This window comes from Copadichromis virginalis, linkage group LG13 (assembly GCF_057382275.1).
Source record: "Copadichromis virginalis isolate Kocher_CV1m ecotype Utaka linkage group LG13, C_Virginalis_male_GT1.1, whole genome shotgun sequence".
In the NCBI taxonomy this organism is placed as follows: Eukaryota; Metazoa; Chordata; class Actinopteri; order Cichliformes; family Cichlidae; genus Copadichromis; species Copadichromis virginalis.
In genome coordinates this window covers 22,518,531-22,541,727 of record NC_140630.1, presented here as the reverse complement: position 1 = coordinate 22,541,727, position 23,197 = coordinate 22,518,531, and the positions used below count along the sequence as shown (strand labels likewise).

Here is a 23,197-nt window from a genome sequence, read left to right as displayed (position 1 = left end):
GTAACACATATGTAACATGCAACTTCTTTTGGTGCTTTGCTACTGGAAACTGAATTTCCCAGAGGAACCCACCCGAGGGATTAATAAAGTTTCATCTATCTATCTATCTCAATTTTCTGCTATAGTATTGCTATGACCGTATTTTGCCGGGATGACAAACACTCACGAATGCTCGCAAGGTGAAAGCCATACCAGCCGCGCTGTCGCCGCTAGTAATCATGAAGCACATGAAGGGGAGTTCGTGTGCCTGCTGGTGCGAGAGAGGAAGTCTGTTAGTTAGAGAGTCACCATGGTGAGTACAAAGAAGCGGGCTGCAGAGACATGTGAAGCCGCTGCAGGTTCACATCTTGGTGGCAGTATCAAAATACCCAAACAAGAGCTTTCAAGGCCAACATTTGGAAGACTTGATGAGAGAGCACACAGAGTTGGAGCTGTGGTGCTCTTAGCAGGAAATCAAATTCTGCTTCCTGCCTCCTGACGACTCACAGCAATCGTGATGAAATGAAAATAATGGCACTGTTAGTCACTGGTGAATTAATGACATTTCCTATTAAAAGATGACCAATTTTGCCCCCTGTCTGCGCTCAAAGGGGCTGCTTATGTTGTAAGCGTTTCTGCGAGTGTGTGCGTGTTCGGTCAGATGGGTGAACCGCATGACTCCTCACACTCCGTCTGCCTTTGTTGATGTGAGAAGCGATGCTGTGTCGCTCCAACCTGTACTCATGTCGCCTTGTGCCCTGCTTGACGCCAAAATACACACACACTGTGACTGCCCCACTCACACGTGCAGTGATTCTCCATCAGATCCTTCTAAGTCTCCACACATGCTTCTTTCCAGTCTTCACATCTCTTCACTTTATCTTTTTTACCTCCTCCCTGGTTTCTTTTCTCTCCTCTTGTACGATTTTTTTCAAGCTGATGAGGATGAGGTCAGGCTGAATATCAATCACTCAATGTAATTGTCCTTTAAGGAAGGCAAGGAGAGACTGTCTTCCTCCATCAATCTCTGTCTCTTTCAACCTGCCTCTGTGTAGTGTGTGCAACTTGCACCCCGGGGCTTCCTCTCAAGAATGATGATAATGAGGTGGATAGGGTGAGGATGATGTATAACGTCAATGTTGCATAATGGCTGTTGATCACTGTATTAATTGGTCTTGTTTTCTTAGTCATAAGCAGTGTTGTCACATTTGACCATCTGTCCTCACAGTTGTTTGACCTCAGTGGGCTGAGTAGAACCAGACAGTGATAATATGTAATATGTTTTAACATTCTGCCACTTTCATATTTTTACATATGTCATTTTGCAGTGGCTGGTTCCTCTTACAGTAGTATATAGATAATAAAAAACTATGTTGTCATAAAAAGGAAATAAAACAAGACAACAACACCAAAACAATAAACAGGAATAGTACTTATGGAGTACTTCCCTACTCTTACTGAGCACTCAAAGCCACAATCAGCCATTCACACGCACACACACGTTCGCACTGCACTTTATCCTGTGCCTTCGAGTGCTTTTACCTATCACACACGTTGAGTCGGATGCATTGGCGGCAATTTATATCCTGCCTCAGGACACTTCAGCGTGTACTGTGGATCAAACCGCTGACCTTTCAACGAGCAGTTGATCAGCTCTGCCTCCTGGGCCACAGCGACCCCTACTCTTAGGCTCTGTTAACAAAACCTGTAATATTTTGTACGGGGCTATGAAGTCGGTCCTTAACAGGCTGCCTGTTGTGCTTTTCGGTTAGATGTAATGCCACTTCTTGTTCCCACTGTTTGTAATCAAAGTCAACATCTGGCTCGTTAGTGTTAATGTTTCCACAGCAGAGCTGTGAAGTGCTGCCTTGAGACATATTCTTCCAAACTCTGTGCCACAAATGAAGCCGTGGCTGGGAGAAAAAACACCTGTTAGCCTTGAGTATCTTTGCCTCACCTGTTTCCCTGAGATTGTGTGCGTAGGGTCTGATCTCCGCCTCCAATGAAAGCCAAGCAGAGTGACCAGAAGTGACAGCAAAACGAGTCAGATTATTTAAAACTGATAAAATTTTAAACACCATACGCAGCTCCTGTCCAAGTTGCTTTTGGTCCTATCTGGCCAGCACCATAATGTTTGCCTCGCTGAAGAGATTTAGCGTCAGAACGAATAAATCGTGTCTTATATTAATATTTTGCATCAAATGTTTAGGAGAATGAGTAACAAGGGGCCCATTTCTTACAGGTTCCTTCTCCATATGTTGCCTGGTGGCCAATAATAAAACACATTCAAACACGCTGAAAAGCCACAGTGGGTATTTTTGTCTGTTTACCGGTTTAGCAGCATTTGAAAAATTCATATCATGCATGAAATTACTGGCTGGTGTGCTGCTGCATCCAGTACAGCACCCAGCACTGGGGTTGGTTGTGCTTCGTAGTTGGGCCCATGTTTTCTTTGCATGTGTATTTTTCATTAAAGTAAGATGTCATTTGAAGTTGAATGGACAGAGCAAAGTGCTTTGAATCCAGGAGGCAAGAGGGAAGGAAGACTGGAGTCAGGGGAGGGCAAGAAGGAAAGCATTGCCACGTCATATACGAGGCAATGGGATGCTGCACCGCCGATTGTTTCTGATATAACTCATATTTTTTTTCTATAAAAAAAATAAAAACTTCATGATCTTGCCAAACACAACTTAACCCCGTCTCTTTTGTAGTATTTCTCTGTCGCTCGACCTCTTCAAAGTACTCTTCCTCCTGTGCTTTATTCTCTCATGCTTGCTTTTCCCCTACTTCTGAGTGCAGTGTTGGGATAGTGAGGGCACTGAAGGGGACAGTAATGACTAACTCTGTAAAGGTAATGATAAAGTACAGATGCTTTAGACTCCACTCTGGCTAGAGGCGCTGGGGCTAAGAAAATTACAGTCATTCATGTGTGTGTGTGAGAGAGAGGGAGAGAGAGAGAGACAGACAGACAGACAGAGAGAGAATGAGGAGCAAAAGAAAAGAGAGGGCAGAGAGAACAACAGAGAGTTTCACAGGCTTAGACAAAGACAGACATTGCTGTGATTCATTTCCCTTGCCAGTTATTATAGCTGTCCAGTGTGTGTGAATTTGTGTGTGTGTGTGTGTGCGCGCGTGCCTTATTGTCTCTCTGCTCACCACTTGGCTTTGAGTGTCTCTTGACCTGTCTTTGGCCAGCTCTCTTGTCTTCCCATCCTGTCACCCCTGTCCAGACGCCCTCTGTCTTTCTCCCACGCAGTCCTGCCTTGAAGTGACCACTGTCACTTCAACTCTCCGTTACGGCGAACTGAAGCTCTGCACTTCACCACACAGTCAAACGTGAAGGAGGGGACTCCTTCATTTGCAGATGAGTTCAGCATGCATGAATAAGAGTGGTTGAGAATGCTCTGTATAACTATAGGTTGTCATCTAGTGTCTGGGTCTACTTGTGCCTATGTGTTCACACAATTGTGTGCTCTAGAAAGGAATACCCAGAAGCCTGTGTTTGCTGTCTAGCTGTCTGCTGTCTGTCATTAGAGTAATAAAAGACTTGCTGTGCTGCACGGTGAGGAGTTCTTGTCTTTAAGGCTCCTCCATTCCGCACAAATTGCCAGCTGCTGAGCTCTGATGGATGTTTGTATGGTGGCCCAAAAACACAGGTTCTACTTTAAACCCCTAGCTCCATTATCCCAGACAGAGATGCAGGGGAGAAAAAGGGTGTCTGTCTGTCCGTCTCCTTCCTCTGTCATCTAAAAGTGTTTTAATTAAACTGTGCCTCTCTGCAGGCCTCAGAGCGCACACGCGCGCACACACACAGACACGGCACAGAGAGGGAGGTTTATCCAAATACGCAGTGCTCTCCTTCCATTCTGTCTCCGGCTGAACCGCCGCCTCTCTTTTGTTTGTCTTTCTGCAACCGTTCTTTTTCTGCCTTTCCTCCTTCTCTCTCCGTGCCCCCTCTCATCGCGCCTGAAGAGTGACAGGCTGTGTTTTCAGCCGATGTTTGAACACAGAGCGATCAATGCCGGACAAAGGGAAAAGAGCGGGGGAGTGGGGCGGGGAGGGGCGACACAATTGGTTGTTGACAGAGAATACAAAGTTTGAGGGACTGGAGGCGACAGCTTAGCAGGGAGAGAGGAACCGAGAGAGGGAGAGAGGCATGCCAGTGAATGCGATTCATGCTCATGGTTAAGCATCACGTTCTGATGTGTTAACTTCCATTATTCATAATTGTTTGTGTTTACCTGCTGGTATCCTCAGCATTGTGCATGCTTAATTGAGCGTATATAAGTGACGTAAAAGTGCGAACACCTGCTCTAAGGAACAAGTGGGTGTTTGTTCCTGTGTTTCTATTTGTTTCGCTGTATTCCTCGGAAACTCCTTGAGGATCGCCCTTGGCATTTAGAAAAAAAAAAGTCTAGTATGATGAAGCCACTCTCGTTGAACTAAAGTAAAATTTATTTGCACTGGTGGCTAGCTGGATCGTTTACGATGCATTAATGCTCAGTGAAACAGAAAAAAAGTATTTGAAAACCTTTATTGATCACGTTGAGCTCATCATCACCGTCAGCATTTCTGCTTTTACTGTACACTGCCGAGGTCTGGGTGGGTTAAAAGGTGAGGGTTCAGTTTAAGGTCACAGGTGATTGCAGTGACTGGAACAATGAAGTGTTTGCGTGGGAGAGAGAAAAGAGTCAAAAACAAGACGCTCCAAAACAGCGATCTATCCTGGATCGCTGTAATGCCTTGAGCAGCTGATGGATTTCTTGTCTCTGGCTAGCCCTCAGTTGTTGGTAATTCTACTTTTACCTCAGCTAGACCTTTTATAGTCATATAGATGTGACTTTACTTGAAGATGGTACAGCCTCCTGAATACCATAAATCCTCGTTGGCCTTGGTTTCAATCCTGCTACAATTTTTCTCTCCTGCTTCCTCTGGGAGCTCTGCGCTCTGCTTTGCTTTCCCTAATGTCTCAGACAGAATCTGTCAAGGGGAACAGTGGGATGAGAGTGGGCAAGTGCTCACTTTCCTAAAATAGGAGATGGTATCTTTCTAAGTACTTTCTCTTGTTCCCTGGTTGTAGAATACCTGATCAGGTTGAGGCTTGATACATTTTGAAAACTGAACACTGCAAATCTGCCTTGTTTAAATCTCGTAGTTTAAAAGCAGCTGAATTTGCTCACGCATCTCTCTCTCTCTCTCTCTCTTTTGTTTTAGCCATTCTGAATATAGAGGATGAGATTTGAGAACTGCAAGGCTGTAAGGCTGTAGTGTAGGAAAAGCACAGTTTCCAGTGAGCGGCTCCCACATATGTGAATTCATCTGTAGGCATACATGTGAAGTGAAGACAGCGCACCGAGTTCGATATGCCTTTAGCTTTTGGATTATCCTGACTGGAGAAAATGTAAATCTTCCTCACGTTAATGCTCATTGACTCCACATCATTTTTACAACCAGGTAAAAACAAGTTTTCTGCTGTAAAGTCAGACATATTAAAAATTTATAAGAACCTGTATTCCTCAGAAATGCAAGGGATGGGACCAGTATGATAGAGTGGGGCAAAATTAAAGGAAAACCTGGACTCCTCATCTCTACAATGAGGGGATCCAATGGCTGTTATGCCATGAGGGCCATTTTCCTGCTTCAATTCAGGTCAAATTATCCCCTTATAGAGAAGGGTCCCTGCAAATGAGTATAAATTGTCATCTTTAGGCTATGACTAGTCATTTTTAGACTGATGGTAGTGGTCTGTTCCAAAATGACAGTGCTACAGAGGCCCTGAGAGGTCAAACACACTGCAACTTAAGAAAACACAAGCAAATAGTAAAACACTTTAAATGAATGCAAAACAGACAATGGAAGTAAAACATTTAATCAAAAAAACTCTGAAGAAGCACTATATAAGACCCAGTCCATTTACCATTGTGATTATTATCATGTGATGAGAACACACATTCCCTGCAGCTTTTTCATCCTTACAAAAGTCTCAGTTTCTGTCACTTTTGCAGCTTTTATTGTCACATTATTGTCTTCCCCAAATCACCGTCATTCTGGTTTTTGAGCGTTTGCAGAGTTTTTCTACTTGCTGGTGGTGCTTAAATTGCAGTGTGTCTGACCTCCCAGGGGCTCTCATCTAAAGGGGTCTTTGAATGTTTTGGTGAGAGATAAGCTGACGTGAATCATCAACAAAATACCAAATGAGCGACTATATTTTGGGAAAATGTTTGAGGCACTTGTAGCCCAAATGCCAAAATGCACCGAAGCTGTTCAGTGTCCCAACAGTTTTTATTTGTTTTGCCTTTCATTAGTCACCTGTGTGTAGCTGTTCAACAAAACGAGAGAACATTTGGAGCAGCTGACCTATTGCAGCTTTCAAAGTATGCCTACACTTTTTATGTATGTGCTACTTTTGTGCTAACTTTTCATGTTCAAAGCAGACCCTTATATCCCTGCCGTGCTGTCACACGGTCTTTTCCAGTCCACCTGTGCACCTACACACTCGTGCACACAAGGGTAGAGTTCATGTAATACATATATGAGTTGCAGCACGGTTTATTTTTATACATTATTGTAATATTCTTGAAGCTGTCCAGGCCATTTTATTTATTTTGACTACTGTCACAACTTTTCCTATTTATCTGTATAGCACGCATTTTGTCACGCATTATCAGTCCATATACACAAATCTGTCTTCTGCAATAAACATCATTGATATACTGCTTGGGATCTACTCATCATCATTAGAGTACCGCGTCTGACAAAAGAGGTCAGAAAGACTGTGTCCTTCCTGCCAGGAAAAACTTTTGACAGCTTTTCCAAGACGGACGTGTCACATCGAAAATGTCATGGGATAATGTGCGATCAACAGGACTGACCCGCAGAAGGTCAGCGGCTCTCTGCTCCAGCTGAGAAGCACAGACTCTTCCAGAGAAACTAGAGCAGGGGGTCTGCCTTGTCCAGATTGCTGGTTATACAGGGAGGCAAAAATGTCACTGTACTTCTTCCATGATGGTACAAACTATCAGCACCTTAAATGTCTTCTTGAAATGCACTTACAGAGTGGCTTTCCCCCGAAGCTTGAGAGGGGCACACAAAATAAGCTGTCATACAGACATTTTCTCCCTTTCGATGTGTGATAGGTTAGTGATATGGACAAATTTGGCATTTTGCTTTTTCCATACCTCCTCGTCAGTGAGGTCAGCGACCAGGAGAAGCCGCAGATTTGCCATAGATCAGATTCACTGCACTGCTCTTTTGTCAGGTCGGTAAATAATTTCTATTCCCCCCCCTTTTTTTTTTTTTTTTTTTTTCTCCAGAGAGCAGCGACTACAGCGAGGCCGAGGTTCTTCCTGACTCCTTCCCGTCAGCGCCGGCAGAACCTCTCCCGGAATTCCTGCTAGAACCCGAGGATGCTTTCATAGTGAAGAACCGTCCAGTCCAGCTGCGCTGCCGGGCGTCACCCGCCACCCAAATCTACTTCAAATGTAACGGAGAGTGGGTGAACCAAAACGATCACGTCACTAGAGAGAGTCTGGACCAGATCACAGGTGAAGACCTGCACGCTCACACACTGTAAACACACACACACATACACACACAGTAATGTCACCTTGTATTTTACAGACATAAACATCATCCTCAATTACTAACATCATTTTCAACTACATAATCCATTAGCTCCTATAGGATTTTATGTGCACGTTAACTGCTTTTGGCCTGCAGCCAATGCATTATTTATATGCACTGTGAAAAATGTGCCTCACTAATCTCTCACTCTCCTGCTCTTCCCGTGTCTCTCTTCTCTCTCTCTCTCGCTCCCTTTCTCACTCTGCACAGGCCTGGTGGTGCGGGAGGTGGACATCTCAGTGTCGAGGACCCAGGTGGAGGAGCTGTTCGGACTGGAGGACTACTGGTGCCAGTGTGTGGCCTGGAGCTCAGCTGGCACCACCAAGAGCAGCCGCGCCTACGTTCGCATTGCATGTCAGTATCAAGGCGGCGTGTTTGCACATGCTGCACGTATGCGTGTGAGAGACAGAGTGAGAGAGCAAGAGGAAGAGAAACAGTGAAAGGGCAAATGTTTTCAACTTTCTCCTTGTCACACGCGTCAGTTTAAGTATATATGCAAATAAATTGCCGTAACACTCCATCTTGATCCCTGGTGGTAATGTGGGGCGCGGTGTGATTGACACGTCGCATGTTTATGAGAGTCTGGAGTGTGGAAAAATGACACAGTTACTGAGGCTTTTGGGGGCTTTGCCTGGTGTGTGTGTGTGTGCGTGTGACAGGCAGTGTCGCTGAGATAAACTGAGTGTCACTCTCTGCTGTCACAGGGCAGCCTTCACTAACTGCTGACTGCATGTGTGTCGCCCTCTGTAGACTTGAGAAAAAACTTTGAACAGGAGCCTTTGGGGCGGGAGGTGCGTCTTGAGCAGGAGGTGCTGCTGCAGTGTCGCCCCCCAGAGGGCATGCCTGCTGCCGAGGTAAATGCTTTTCTCCCCACCGTCACTCTCATCACCTACAGATGAGGACTGAATTTGTAACCCCCCTATGAAATTTAAAGTCTTTGTCAAAACTTTACCAAGGACTTTTTTTTAAAGAGCATAGGGTTTTCAACATTACAGCATTTCTACACATACTAGCTCTCTTTAGAGAGCATAAATTATCTCTATTTGCACACAATAACAGAATTATTTCAGAAAAAAGTGATAAAAGCCAAGATTATTAGCCTCCTGAAAAACTGACCTTTTTATTGAGGCGTATTACAAAACTAAGGGTTATCGTCCAATTTACACACAGCATAAAAACTTCAGCAAGCTGTCACTTGAGAAAGCATCACAGCAAAAACAAAAGAAATCTGTTTAGACTTAAGAAAAAGAGTTGTTGATGCTCGCAAAGCAGGAGATGGATTTACAAAGTTATCGCAGCATTTCCAAGTGTCAAGAACTGGAGGGAGAAGTATGATCATGAAATTCAAAGCGAGCCATACAGTACAGAACAAGCCTGGGAGAGGCAGGAAGCAAAAGATTTCAAAGGCTCTGGAAAGAAAAGTAGTGAGAGATGAGTCTAAAGACCCCAGAATAACTGCCAAGACACTAGTGAATGATTTAGCGACGTCAGGAACATGAGATGAAACTGGAGCGCTTTAACCGCAGAAGCGCTGCTCATGTTTGGAGAAAGAAAGGAGAGACATACAACCCAAAGAGCAGTGACCCCATCGTGAAACATGGTGGTGGGAGTATTATGCTTGAGTATGACTGAAAGTAAGAATCCTGACAAGATGGAAGGAATCAGGAACAAAAATGGATATGTGAAGATTTTGAAAGAAAACTTTCAAAGAGAACTACCTCCAAATGCTCAAAGTGAACGTTACTGACTGACCTGCACAAAACTCTGACTTGAATCTTAATGAAAAATCTGTGGGGTGAACTGAAGGTCCATGCCAGAAGACCATGAAATCTGAACTGCAGGCTGCAGGCTGTTATGCAGCAAAAAGGACGCACAATTGACCATTAGCATTGGGAGAGCTAATCATTTTGACCCTGGTAGTTTTTGTGTTTTCTGAATAAAAATCGTATTTATGTGCAAAGTAAAATATTATAAGCATCCAAACAAAGACACGCATGTTTGGAAAAGCTGTGTTAAAAAATTCCTTGCTCTGTTTAACGGCACTTTGGAAATACTTTTAAAGAATGAATTTTTCATAGGGGGGCTAATTTGTTCCTCTTCTGTAGCCTTTTCAACACGTTCACACTCATATTTTTCTTCTTGATTCTGATGAGCAATAAACAGCTCAAATCCTTTTGTGTTGTGTTGTTTTGATTTCAGATTTATGCTGTGCAATCTGCAACAGCATAAAACAAAAGGAAAGAAAGTAAAGGGCGAGATGCTGACATTTTGACACCATCAATAAAAGAGTCACTAAAACACGCAAAGAAATATGCTTGTGTCATGTTTTAACACCAAGCTAGTCTAACTGTAAAACCTTGTATCTGAATTGCTTATTTTACCCACATTTGTATTGTGAAAGCTGTCTTTTTCTTTTTAGATACCTATTAACCAGGAGAATTTTGACATAAAAAGCACGTTACGTAAATTTCAAAATAAAAGCAAATTGGTTTAATTATAAAATTATACCAATTTTGTTAATGTAATCAGTTAGTTATGGATTTTTGCCCATTAAAAAGGCAAAAATTAGTCAAAATAAAAGTGAATGAAAGACATTTTTCGAGAGAAGAAACAAATTAGTGTTTTTGCTTGGCAAAAACAATCACATTTTGACTGCATGTTTGATCAATACTTTGTGTTGTGATGGCTTGATACACTGCAGGTTTACCGTGTTTACTGAATGGCTCTGTGCGTGGTGAGATGACTCATATTTATGCATACACACCTGCTGATTTTATGTGAAAAACATCGAGCATCTGAGACTGTGAGAGCTAATTTCTTGTTTTCTATATTTACTCATTGTGAGTGTGAAGCGCCTGATTTGTAATTTTATTTTTTTATTTTTTTATGTTGGATAATTATAACTTTCATAACCTTTTTGAGGCTTCCTCATCTTTATTTCAGCGGTATGTGTCGGCCTATTCTTGCTTGTCTCCAGGTTGACTGGCTGAAAAATGAGGACGTCATTGATCCATCGCAGGACTCCAATTTTCTGATCACAATTGATCACGATCTGATCATCAAGCAGGCCAGACTTTCGGACACGGCTAACTACACCTGTGTGGCTCGAAATGTGGTTGCCAAAAGACGCAGCAGCACAGCTACGCTTATTGTTTATGGTAACACATCCGTTTCGCACCCCCTCCACACCTCACACCTCCTCACATTAATGACACGTTTGCTTTGGATTAAAGAAAAAAACTATGAAATGCTGGTTATGAATTCGACTTGTGACAGCATGTAGCCATTATCAGAATCATCTGTTTGGTTCTTTGGTTTAGTGATTCAATATGCTGAGCAATAACTGACTGAAAAAAACAATGAATTGTAATTTTAGCCCCTCTTGTGTAAATCTTTAATACTCAGTAAACTTAATTAATGGTAGAATTTTTTCAGTAGATGTATATTAGCAGTTAAACCACTAAAACAAATTTAAAGTTCTGCTAGTAAACCTTTGATCTTTGGACGAGTTTAAATTATTTTTACTTTTATGATTATTAGAATATTATTACCAACATTACTGTAGACCAAGCAACTCCACTTTCTGCAACTGCAGCAGCCTCTTCCCACCAGGAGAGTGAACGATGCACACAAGAAATACTTAAATCGCACCCACATCATGCACCAAAAGCACAGCTTTACCCTACAAGCAACATGATCCCAAGCATCCACTGCCAATGCACTGCTTTGAAAAATCGAATCTCCTATCAGGGCCCTACACAATATCAAGCATGTTGTTTTAATGTTGCACCTGATTGGTGTAAGTGTGGTAGACAGATTTCAGTAAATATACCTCAGGAGGTGATCCTGGCCATCACTCACTGATATGTATGTTAAATATAATAGCAAGAGTTGATAAAGTGATTGTCATGAATGTTAAAAATCATCCACGTATTAACTTTCAGACTTGCTCACTTTGTCTCATTTTGTGCGTCTCAGTGAGCGGAGGTTGGTCTTCTTGGACGGAGTGGTCGGAGTGCAACGCTCGCTGTGGGCGTGGCTGGCAGCGTCGGACACGCAGTTGCACCAATCCGGCCCCTTTGAACGGAGGAGCCTTCTGTGAGGGCCCGCCGGTACAGAGAGTAACTTGCACAACGCTATGCCCAGGTGAAGACCAGATACTCATTTGTTGATTTCTAAAATGTTCAGATTTTAAGTAAACAAACAGCTGCCAGTTTTGTTCCTCAGCTGGAGATAATTTATCTGAAAGTGCTCTATTGAGGTGATACGGTACTATGAGGTATTTAAGATAAGATAGGGCCTGATTCATCGAGACCTTGTATCTGAGGAGAAGGATTTAATGTCCATTCAGGATTTAACAGTTAAGAGAAGCCAGTATTGGAGAAAAAAGCTCTTTTCAGGGAGCATTTAAAGTGGCCTGACAATAATAAATTAGATGAATTATTGAATTGAACTAGTTTTTCAGCATCACTCTGAGACAGGACGTTTCTAATTTTAGAGATATTGTGCAAATGCAAGAAAGCAGACCGTAACATTTGTTTAAGATGCTCATTGAAAGACAAATCATGATTTAAAGAAATCCTCCCAGTGTTTCTGGATGCCTGATTAATGCAATCGAGTCTAAGTACCTGATTAGACACCAGGCCTAGATCTTTGCTTTCTCCATTCACCATTCAATTTCAATAAACATTGTCTGATCATATTTGAGGTTGTGGTCCATGTTAGAGAAAACCAGACGACTGTTTACTCCATCATAACTTTTCCCAAAGAGCACAGAGGAGTGTTTGCTCTTACGAAAGCCGTGGCTTCACTGTTAAGAGGTGCCTGCACTGGGAACACAGTGCAAAGTTGTACAGTCACATAACATCCTGTCTAGACCACCCTAACTCCAAAGCACAGAATGTTGTTTTTTTTTTTTTGTGCAAAATTGTTAAATTATGCACTTCGAGCCATTACATATGCATCAGACTGCATTATAACAGCATGCCCAACTCCCCTTTACCCGAAGCGATTAAACTGTTTTGCTGTTGGCTTACTGTAAAGTGACTCACATCTCTGTTTTCATTCCAGTGGATGGAGGATGGACTGAGTGGGCAAAGTGGTCCGCCTGTGGGACAGAGTGCACCCACTGGCGCAGCCGAGAGTGTCAAGCCCCCCCACCCATAAATGGAGGAAAGCACTGCAGTGGCAGCATGATGGAGAGCAAGAACTGCACTGAGGGGTTATGTGCAAGAAGTAAGTGTCCAATATGTTGGAACTGGATGTTAAACATCAAAGCTGGGTAAATATTTGGCTTATGTATATGTGTTTCTTCATGTATGTAATGTAACCTAATACTCTCCCCTGCCTTTTAATAGAGACCACCATCTGTTGAATTCACTCACTGATGCTTATAGTTGATAGAAGATGGTGTTATTGATGTATCCATAGGGGTCATTTCCCTAACAGCATAATTTCTCCTTCAGGTGGTTGTTGAATTGATCTCGCAGGCGCGGATTTCTTTGCTCACACTTTTATAAGACATATTATATTTCAAAGCTATTTGGTAAGAAACTGTATTCCCGAGGCGTTGAGCCACTGCAACATGGTGAGAGATATAAAAAAAAAAAGGGGGGGGGGGGGGGGGAGAGGGAAATCGCAGACAGATGTTTCAGGAGGAAAAATTCAGGTTCACAAGGAGAGCAGGCAACTGATCCACATCTAAAGAACCACAGATGGAGAGAGAGAGAGGGGGGAAAGTGAAAGATGTGCGTGGAGTGGGAAGCGAGCATGACACAGCCAAGTCGAAAAATTAGCACAGGGAAGAGCATATGAGAGTGAGTCAGACTCGCGCTGACACCCAATGTGCAGCCTGTGATGAGCTGGGAGGAATCCAGCTGACAGCGCATTAGAATCTTAGAGATGCACATCCACAAAAGGCAGGGCGAGAGAAATACATTCAAGCACACGCTTAAAAGACACACACACAGAGATGCAAACACGCCCAAGTATGCAGAGACAAACCTTCTAAATGCACGTGCAGCTGGGTTGCAGAAGGTGTGTGTGTCGCAGGGGGGATCATATGCACACTCAAACCAATGCTGAGCGTCAGCCGTGTCAGCCACACACACACACGCGAGTCCTGCCATAAACAAGCTTCCACAGAGCACCCACTTTAGACGGAATACGCTGCTGTCCGATCCGGCTGCACGTAGCCGGCGTTCTAAGGAGGCCATCGGGGGAAAAAACGAGCACTCGAGTGGCTCTGACAGGGAGCGAGGATGAGAAGCACTGTGCTGTCGAAAATCTGTAAATGTGTCAGTCTGCAAACTACAAGTTACTGACTGACTTATTCATGTTCCCAGCACATCATGTATGACTATCCCGTGGTCACAAACACACCTGATGATATTAGAGCTCTTTGCATCCCTCGCACGCTTTAATCAGAAATCAGACTCTTTAGCTCACGCAATGTTAATCCCTCCGAGGATCGGCTAAATACCCCGAGTCGTAAATGTGCAAATGCTCTGAGACACCGTAAACCCTCATCTTCATCGCATCCTGGTAGATTCTAATTGCAATTGGACAAATGGCAGCATCTGGGGAAGCCATTTGTGCGTTCTGATGATGCCACGGAGAGACGCTTATTTGATTTGAGATCTAGTCAGCGACACAATCCTGAAAGATGGTTTCCATATTTCCTCAAACCACTTGGTGATGATTCACGCCGGTGTTATCGTAGGAATGATTGTTCCCGTCAGCGGAGATGTTTTTTTTGTCCTCATAGGATGAAGAGGATAACATTCAGGTTTCAGTCTACTTGGTGTCAGTCATGTACCACACAACCGCCAGAGTCCTGGTTCATTTTCTGAAGCAGCCTCATCCATATGATACTGATATTATTCAGAGTGTTATTTTTCCTCATGCCACAAATAAACAGTTATGCTGAAATTTATCTCACATTTTCGCACATTTCTAGAAGAGGTTTGATTGTTTGTTTAATATGAATTTATCATTTCTTGCCTGTAGTATGCATTTTATGTTCACAGATTGAGCTATTGTTTACGTTCCTGTTTTGGCTTTGTATTATGTTATTGCATCTTTCATTTGCATAACAAACCAGTCCACCCATTTTTTACATTATGTTTTTTTTTTTTTTTTTTTTTTTCTCCTGTTCAAACAGATAAAAAGATTTCTATTGAACATACAAGCCATCGTAAGTCCACCTTCCCATGACTTTGCTCTGTCACCGCTTCACGCCGCTTGCCTTTTGCGTTGTGTGTGTCGTGTGTCTCTCTGCTCACGCAGGTTAGGACTCCTAACACCTTGCGTTAGCACGTGGGGCTGAATGCGTGCAGCTTTTTGTGTTGCCTGTCTGTCCGTGCTTTTATGTCAGCTTGCATCACGCTCAGCGTAGACACGCCTCACCTTCTTGTCCAGCCTGCTTATGAGTGTTGTTATCCACGCTTGTCTAGTGTGTTGACTAAGTGTAACATTGGTTTCAGAGCTGACTCAGTCCTAGCATGTCTCATCTTTTGTACAGAAGCTTATTGTGATTGTAAAGGGGGGGGGGGGGGGGGGAGAAAAAGCAGTATCTGATTACAAAATGCTGGTGTAATTACACATACTGCCCAGAATGGTTTAGCGAGAGCTACTCCGTCATGACAACTCTGTTATGGAGTGAGCAAAATGACATGCCTCTAAGCTGAGACTCCTTGATCCATAGGCTGTGTGGTAGAAGCACAGCGCTCGCAGGAGAAAAGCCCTTGATTTCTGTCTGACTCTCAGTTAATCTGTGATATAGTTTACATTTGAAGTGATGGTAATTCCTCCAGCTCAATGTGATGTGGACTCAGGGGAGAGCAGCCTTAGTAATGCACCTAATTCGCTATTGTTCCGTTTCTGGTAATAAGTGTGGACGGCTGTCCGATTCGGTTCAATCGCGCCACGTGAGCATTGGAGCTCTCCTCTTCCACAGCCTGCCTGCCTCCGGCTTTCTTATCCTCCACCCTCTCTTCAGCTCTAACCGCTGCTCTGTAGTGTCTTTGGTTGTCTTCTTTCCTAAAGCACTGCTATCCTTATCTCCTCTCCCCTCCTCAACACACTTATAATCCCTCTGTCCTCTCTACAAATCACAACCTTATCTAACTTCTTCCTGTCCCTTTTGCCAAATTGCCTCTCATCTAGCTCTCTCTCCTCCTGTGAGTCTATCTAGGCCGTCTACTCCTTCTCCCTCTCCTTTTTTTTTTTTTTTTGCTCCTCTTCGTCTCCCGCCAACTTTGCTCCTTGTCTTCTCTTCTTTGCTACTGTGGCGCGACTCCCTCACGTGTCTGGTTTGGGTCTGGCTGTGGCGAGCCTGCTGACCAGTCACAACCAATCACCCAGCCAGAGACGTGGGAGGGAGCTCGGTGGGGAACAGGTGAAGTTGGGGCCAAACACCCCCTGGAGGAGCTGTTTATTAATGGGCCTTTCAGGGATGATTTCTATATTTAAACTGACTACATGGTGCATAGTGACAGGCAGACCAGAGTGAAGCAATCGTAAAGTATGTCTTTAAAAACAACAAAGTGTCCACAAGTACTCCAAAGCCACAAGAATTATTGGGCCCATTCCTCATAATCATCATCATTTTAATGCACTTCCAGTGGAACAGATGGGCAAGAAAATCCACGGGCTTTGCTCCGTGTAAAAATTCATTTCTAAGTTTCAGCGAAAGCTACGAGGCTTAAGCTGCCTGATTTTCTAGGTATGAATAAATCCATCTTTTTCTCCCCTGATACCAATGATACTCAGAGTATCTGCATATGCTCAGATAACAGGGCTCTCTTTTCCTCTGCTTACTGCATGCAGCTCACTGTTATCTTTTTTATGGAAAGTAACACTATAACAGGGGATTAAAGTCTCAGACTGCAGAAACAGTCAATTTTATCATATCATTGAAAAGACAATGCAATTACTGGTCACATAATGGCCTGTATGGTGATTTAATATATCAGATCAGTGGAGTATTTTCTCTTTGAAGCTTTTCAATATTAATTGATCTCTTTCAGTTTCCTGGACAACATGTTTATGTTGAGCTGTAATAGTACGGCGAGCACTAAAATGACCGTAACTCTAGTCGATACACCCTTTAATCAGCTTTCTGTGAAGCTTTATAGCATGTTTAAGAGCCGTTTTTAAGGGAGCAGGTGGTTTTTAGGGGTTGGGGGCAATTGATTTGACGGTGCAAATTGAGATAGACGGGGAGGGGGAGCGGGTAAATGCAATAGCATGCAGTAGGGGTCCTGTTGGGTAGTAGCGCTCAAGCCTTTGCTGCTTAGGACTTTAGCCCATGTGGTATGCGGGCTGAGTATTTTGTGCCCCATCTGTTAGATCATAATCATGCTGGGGAGGTCATTCAAGTGCAGCAACTAGAGCGTTGAGTCGGTCTGCTATTTGTGCCAGTGCTGTTTTAAAGAGAAATGAAACGAACTAGCTAAACTCATTAACAGCCACTTTAGTAGGTACACCTTACTAATAACAGTTTAGACACCTTTCTGCCTTCAGAACTGCTTTAATTCTTCGTTGCATAGATTAAACAAGATTGGCTGCACATCCATGATGTGAATCTCCCGTTCCTCCACATCCCAAAGGAGCTATACTGGATCTGTCACCAGATCTGAGATCTGTTCAATATTGAGATATATATTGTGGTCACAGAGAGATAGACATGGTCAGCAACAATACTCAAGTTGGCTGTGGTGTTTAAAAAATGCTCAGTTGTTACTAAGGGCCCCAAAAGTGTCCCAAGAAAATCTCCTCCTCACCATTACACCACCATCAGCAGCCTAAACCACTGATGCAGGCAGCATGGATCCATGCTGAGACTCATCAGACTAGGCAATGTTTTTTCAGTCTTCTATTGCCCAAGGTTGGTGAGCCTGTGTGAATTGTAACCTCAGTTATTTGTTGGAGTGGTATCAGCGTGGTTTTCTGTTGCTGTAGCTCATCTGCTTCAAGATTCATCGTGTTGTTCAGAGATGCTCTTCTGCAAATTTTGGTTGAAATAAGTGGATACTTGAGTAGCGTTGCCTTCCTATCAGCTCAAAGCAGCCTGACCCTTCTCCTCTGACCTCTGGCGTCAACAACAATACCACATTCAAAGTCACTTAAATCACCTTTTTTCCCCATTCTGAGGCTCAGTTTGAACTTCACCAGGTCATCTTCACCATGTCCACAGGCCTAAATGCAATGAGTGGCTGCCATGTGATTGGCTGATTAAATATTTGCATTAAAGATCAGTTGCACAGCCGTACCTACAAAAGTGAGCAGCTATGCCAGCCCTGATCTAAAAAGGCTGAAAACACAAATTGATTTATTTTAACACAGATAAATCTGATTTTTTTTATTTATTAATAACAGATGTTACTAATTACTAATTAGAGGTCATTTCCTGAGTTCTAGGAAAGTTATTTTTACCCCACTCAATACATTGACCCCCAACAAATTGGATTTACAGCTATATAAGAAGAAAAAAAGATTTTTTTAAATATATTTTTTATGTTCAGGACTCTGTTTTTAGTCTGATGATGAACTAATGTATTAATCAGCAAATGCTTTCAGCACTAACTTAGACTTCCATGACTAATTTATTCTGCTTACTCTACAGCATGTAGTAAATCAGATGATATGCCATACATTATGCTTCCTTCCCTCATGGTTTTCCCTTGCAGATGTAAATGTGTGTTTTCATCTGAGTCTCTTGATGATGTTTTGGCTTTCTGTCCCTCTTTCAGCCCTGGCTCCAGGTATGGGTGTAGCAGTCTACACGGTTCTCGTGGCCCTGCCGCTGAGCGTAATAATGGCACTGTGCGTGGGAGTGCTCGCATACCGCCGCAGATGCCGACATCTCCACGGAGACATCACCGATTCTTCATCAGCTCTCACCACCGCGTTCCACCCTGGCAACTACAAACCTCCCAGACAGGGTGAGTTTGCACACGCATGCACACTCGCGTGAGTCGGCAGGTATTTGCACTCAATTTTTTTTTTGCATTATTCCTTTTTTCCCCACAGCTATTCTCGTGTTTTTCTTATTTTCATAGAAACACTGTCCCTGCTCATTTTTATCATCGCGTTGCTATTTATATCATCCCATAAATTAATTCTCTTATACCATTATCTCCTCTCAGTCAGCTCTCCATTCTTTACTGCGTTACATTTTTTACATTTTAAACATTCGTCATGGTGTCCTTTCTCTTGCTCTTGCCATCAAATATTAATTAGCAACATTAATCCATTCCACTGGCGTCACTTTCGGCTCTCTCAGCCCTGCTCGTGTCATTTCTAGTGATAAGCTCCTCTCTTCTCCCGTACCCACAGATAACCCTCACCCTCTACATCCCTCAGCTCCTCCAGATCTGACAGCCACAGCGGGGGCTTTCCGTGGGCCGCTCTTCTCCCTCCAACAAGGGGTCAACGACAGCCCCCACAAAATCCCCATGACCACCTCTCCGTTGCTGGACCCCCTGCCCAGCCTGAAAATCAAGGTGTATAACTCCTCCACGCTTTCTTCCCTGGAGCTTCCCAATGACATAAGCTCAGGTGACGGAGAGATCCTCAGCTTAAAGTCGGTGGGTACCGTGGGCAGAGAGCGAGAGTATCACACCCACACGCTATCCAGAGAGGCTGGGTTGAGTACAAGCGCCACGCTTGGAAATCTAGGAGGACGCCTCACTATTCCCAATACAGGTACAAAGCTGATTTGTAGCTAGTGATAACTAAAGACACCTTTAGATGCATTGAAGACAAGATAAGTCATGACCCCCTTCTCTTTTTTAGGTGTAAGTTTGCTGGTCCCCCCTGGCACAATCCCCCAGGGGAAGTTCTATGAAATGTACCTCATCATCAACAAGTGGGACAAAACAACGTGAGTGCCCCTTAGTTCTTTAATTCTTTATTTCTCTTATCTGTTTCACCCATAGAAGGCAGAATAGACCTTAGTCTCACCTCAATCAGAAAACTTTCCGTTGCAAGACTCGCTTCCACTTCTGAGCATAAAAATATCAACAACTTGTCCCAGCCTTTAACTTAAAATTGAAGAAGCTACTTTCAGCTGCTCCCTTATTCGTAAGGGTTCACCACGGCGGGTAGTTCCTGGTGTTTGATTTAAGTTAGGATGTTCCAAACATATCTGCCATTTTCTTTTAAAAATGAAGCGTGTGCATGTGTGTGATATCTACAGGTTACCCTCTGAGGGCAGTCAGACTGTACTCAGTCCTGTGGTGAGCTGTGGTCCATCTGGTATGCTGCTGAATCGCCCCGTTGCCCTTACTTTGCCACACTGTGCCCAACTAGACACGCCAACACCTGACTGGACTCTCACACTGAAAACGCAAACGCATCAAGGAGCATGGGAGGTGAGAGAGCCTCACGCTGGTATCAAATGATGAATGCCTTCCCTTTTTTTTGCTCTTTTTTTGTGTCACTGATTGCTCCTTTTATCCCTGTTCAGGAGGTGCTGACTGTAGGGGAGGAGACTTTGTCGTCCCCATGCTACCTGCAGCTGGAGGAGGAGTGCTGTCACGTTCTCATGGAGCAGCTAGGAACATACGGCCTTGTGGGCCAGTCGTGCCCTCCACAGCCTGCCTGCAAGCGCCTGCAGCTGGCTCTCTTCGCCCCCCGCGCACCATGCCTCTCCCTGGATTACAGCCTCCGGATCTACTGTATCCATGACACCCCACATGCACTCAAGGTGCTGCTCTCATGTTTATGCATCTGTGTGGGTTTATATTACTGTCTCCTCACGTGCACTTTAAGCTGTTCACCCTGTTGCTTGCCTGCGATTTCCTGTCTCTGTTGCTTTCTATTCATTTGTCTTTCTGCTCTCCCGAAGCATTTTCCTATACTCGAAAACATTCCAAAATTAATTAGGTCTTATTTATTCCACGTTTTTTATTTCCTTAGCAAAACATGGTACCCATACACATATACAGTGGGACTTCCAAAGGTGTGTAAACTTAAAAATAAATAAATACTCATCAGATAAGCTGAAAAATACCCTTGTTTGAGTTGATTATGTCACTAAAGAGAGATATAACACGACTCTGAAGACATGCGAAGCAAAAAATAATGTAACACAAAAGATCCTGCATAAGACTTGGACATGCAAAACCAAAAAGCATAGCAAGAAATAAAATTAAATGAACTATAAATAGAAAATAACATAGACAAGGTGTATTATATTGAAGCATGTCACGGAATAAAAACATTAAAAGTTAATATAACTTATTTCCATAGTGGTTCTGGGCGATAGAGGAGTACCATCCCCTTTCAACTCTGCAGATCCATCTCATTTCTCCAAATTAAATTTGGTGCAATACATTGAGTTTTCATGTCCCGCAGGAAGCAACGGCTCAAAATAGTAGAGCAAAATACAAAAACTATACCAAACACAAAGTGAGTGTTCGATTCAGGGGAAAAATATTTTTCCTCTCTCAGACCAGCCAGGATAGTAAACACGAGTGCGCTGTGTGCAGTATATTGGCATCCCGCTGCATGATTTCTGGCTGGAAAAGTTCAAACAGCTTTTAAACTGTTAGCTCAGAGCATTTCCATTTGGACACATTTTAATTAGGCATCTTTTGAAAGCATGATCTTGCAATGCGAGGGGATGAGCCCGCGCTAAAACCAAATAAATAAAGCCCTAAGCCCGTCTTCTATGGCTTTCTGTGCAGGAGGTGCTGGATTTGGAGAGGAGTCTGGGTGGAGTTTTGCTGGAAGATCCCAAGCCGCTGCTCTTCAAAGATAGCTACCACAATCTGCGACTGTCCATCCACGACATTCCCCACACTTACTGGAGAAGCAAACTTCTGGCCAAGTACCAGGTGACATAATGCAGCAGACTCGTTATAGATATATGCATATATATATATATACATAATATGCATTATATGTATGCCTGAAGTCCAACTGATATTCACCAGATTTCTAAATAACCTTATCACATCAACATCATTAGGCATTGCAGATTTGCAGCATTTAGGTTTTTGATGTCACAGACCTAAACTGTTTTTGACATTTCATGATTGTGGTTTTAAGTGAAACACCACCACACTCATGTTCTTTGTGAAATGACTTGTTTCTTCCATCAGTCCAGTCTGGCGGCATGTGAATAGAAGAGAACAGAACACAGAAGCTTTAAAAAAGCTGATACAGACCAGTGACAAATTAAGGTGTCTTTTTAAATTGCAGGGCAGCTGAGCACTGGCTCTAAAAAGTCTCTGGCAGTCTACTGAAGTGATTAAACAGTGTTTTTTAAAAAGATATTCCCTCATTTAGGGTTTTAATCATGGTGGCGGCGAGACCTGTCTAAAACCTCAGTCCAAAATCTCCCATAGGTGTTCAGTTGGCTTGAGCTCTGATGATAGTGATGACCATGGCATATAATTTAAACATTTTCATGCCATAAGGATGGGGACATTGTCATCCACAGACCGACCACTCCCACCAGGATAGAAAGGTTTCATTTAAGGATGAAGCTGATCGCTCATGCCAACTTTATACTGTGCAGTAGCCTGCAAAATTATACCAGCAAAATGCCTCCCACAGCTAAACAAAACAACCAGATCAACTCACTGGGGTGCTCAGGCTTTTCCTTTAATTTGTCATAATGAGCAGTACTACACAAGCTTAAACAGTAATCTTGCTTCATTTCAATAAGAGGGCTATTTTACAAATGTTATAGCATACTTGACTGCTGTAAACACTCAAAGTCTCTCCTGCATTCTTTTCGCAGGAAGATTGCAGTCTGAACCGTTTCTGAATAAACAAACAGAAAATCTGATAGCGCTTCTAATTTATGGACAGTGCGATTTAGAAATAAATTATCCTCCAACGCACAGAGACCCAGTTGGTGGAAACACCCACTATCAAAATAAAGCATACTGCACAGACCTTTAATGGAAACTGCATTCTAGATGATCCCAGATTGTGCTGCTCGGGAAGAGGTCGCTTTAATCACAGTGGTAGAGAGCCTTTTTTTTCCTGGCTTTTCCTGTTTACCACTTTTGTCTGTGTGACAGGAGATACCGTTTTATCACATTTGGAGTGGCAGTCAGAGACCCCTGCATTGCACCTTCAGCCTGGAGAGAGGCAGCCTGGCTGTGTCGCAGCTCACCTGTAAGATCTGCGTCCGGCAGGTGGAAGGGGAGGGACAGATATTCCAGCTGCACACTGACATCCAGGAGGTAATGGTGACGTCTGAGAAAATGCTTGCGCACACACGCGCACACACAGATAACGCTGCAATGCAGCTGCACAGTTACTCCAATCAATACAAAGGTTGGTCTCAGTGCTTCTCGACGCCTCTGTTCTTCCAGACTTTACCTCCGCACTCGCCCCTCCCCTCAGGAGGAACGTGCCTACCTTCCTCTCAAGTGGGACCTTATGCCTTTCGCTTGCCTGACTCCATCCGCCAGAAAATCTGCGCCAGTTTGGATGCACCCAGCGCTCGAGGATGTGACTGGAGGCTACTGGCTCACAGTCTGGGCTTTGACAGGTCAGATAAAGCACGTTTGTTACTTGAGTTGCATTCTGAAACGACTGTAGGAGCTGCAGTGTTCATCATTGTCTGATA

At 43.5% G+C, this 23,197-nt stretch overlaps 1 protein-coding gene across 4 annotated transcripts in view; it reads left to right on the top strand.

The window, feature by feature from the left end:
• The window catches only part of unc5b (unc-5 netrin receptor B), a 54,131-nt gene that overhangs the window by 27,725 nt on the left and 3,209 nt on the right, over nucleotides 1-23,197 (top strand). Inside the window, exons 2-16 of one of the 4 annotated variants that reach the window (XM_085478057.1) lie at nucleotides 7,293-7,523; nucleotides 7,813-7,956; nucleotides 8,353-8,456; nucleotides 10,580-10,760; nucleotides 11,581-11,748; nucleotides 12,673-12,837; nucleotides 14,765-14,797; nucleotides 18,357-18,548; nucleotides 18,943-19,311; nucleotides 19,402-19,489; nucleotides 19,805-19,979; nucleotides 20,075-20,314; nucleotides 21,297-21,446; nucleotides 22,644-22,808; nucleotides 22,941-23,119. In XM_085478057.1, the coding sequence (XP_085334183.1) occupies nucleotides 7,293-7,523; nucleotides 7,813-7,956; nucleotides 8,353-8,456; nucleotides 10,580-10,760; nucleotides 11,581-11,748; nucleotides 12,673-12,837; nucleotides 14,765-14,797; nucleotides 18,357-18,548; nucleotides 18,943-19,311; nucleotides 19,402-19,489; nucleotides 19,805-19,979; nucleotides 20,075-20,314; nucleotides 21,297-21,446; nucleotides 22,644-22,808; nucleotides 22,941-23,119 (2,584 nt within the window). Of the gene's footprint in view, nucleotides 1-7,292; nucleotides 7,524-7,812; nucleotides 7,957-8,352; nucleotides 8,457-10,579; nucleotides 10,761-11,580; nucleotides 11,749-12,672; nucleotides 12,838-14,764; nucleotides 14,798-18,356; nucleotides 18,549-18,942; nucleotides 19,312-19,401; nucleotides 19,490-19,804; nucleotides 19,980-20,074; nucleotides 20,315-21,296; nucleotides 21,447-22,643; nucleotides 23,120-23,197 lie in introns of all 4 variants that reach the window. The other 3 variants (XM_085478055.1, XM_085478054.1, XM_085478056.1) reach the window with 3 other exon arrangements.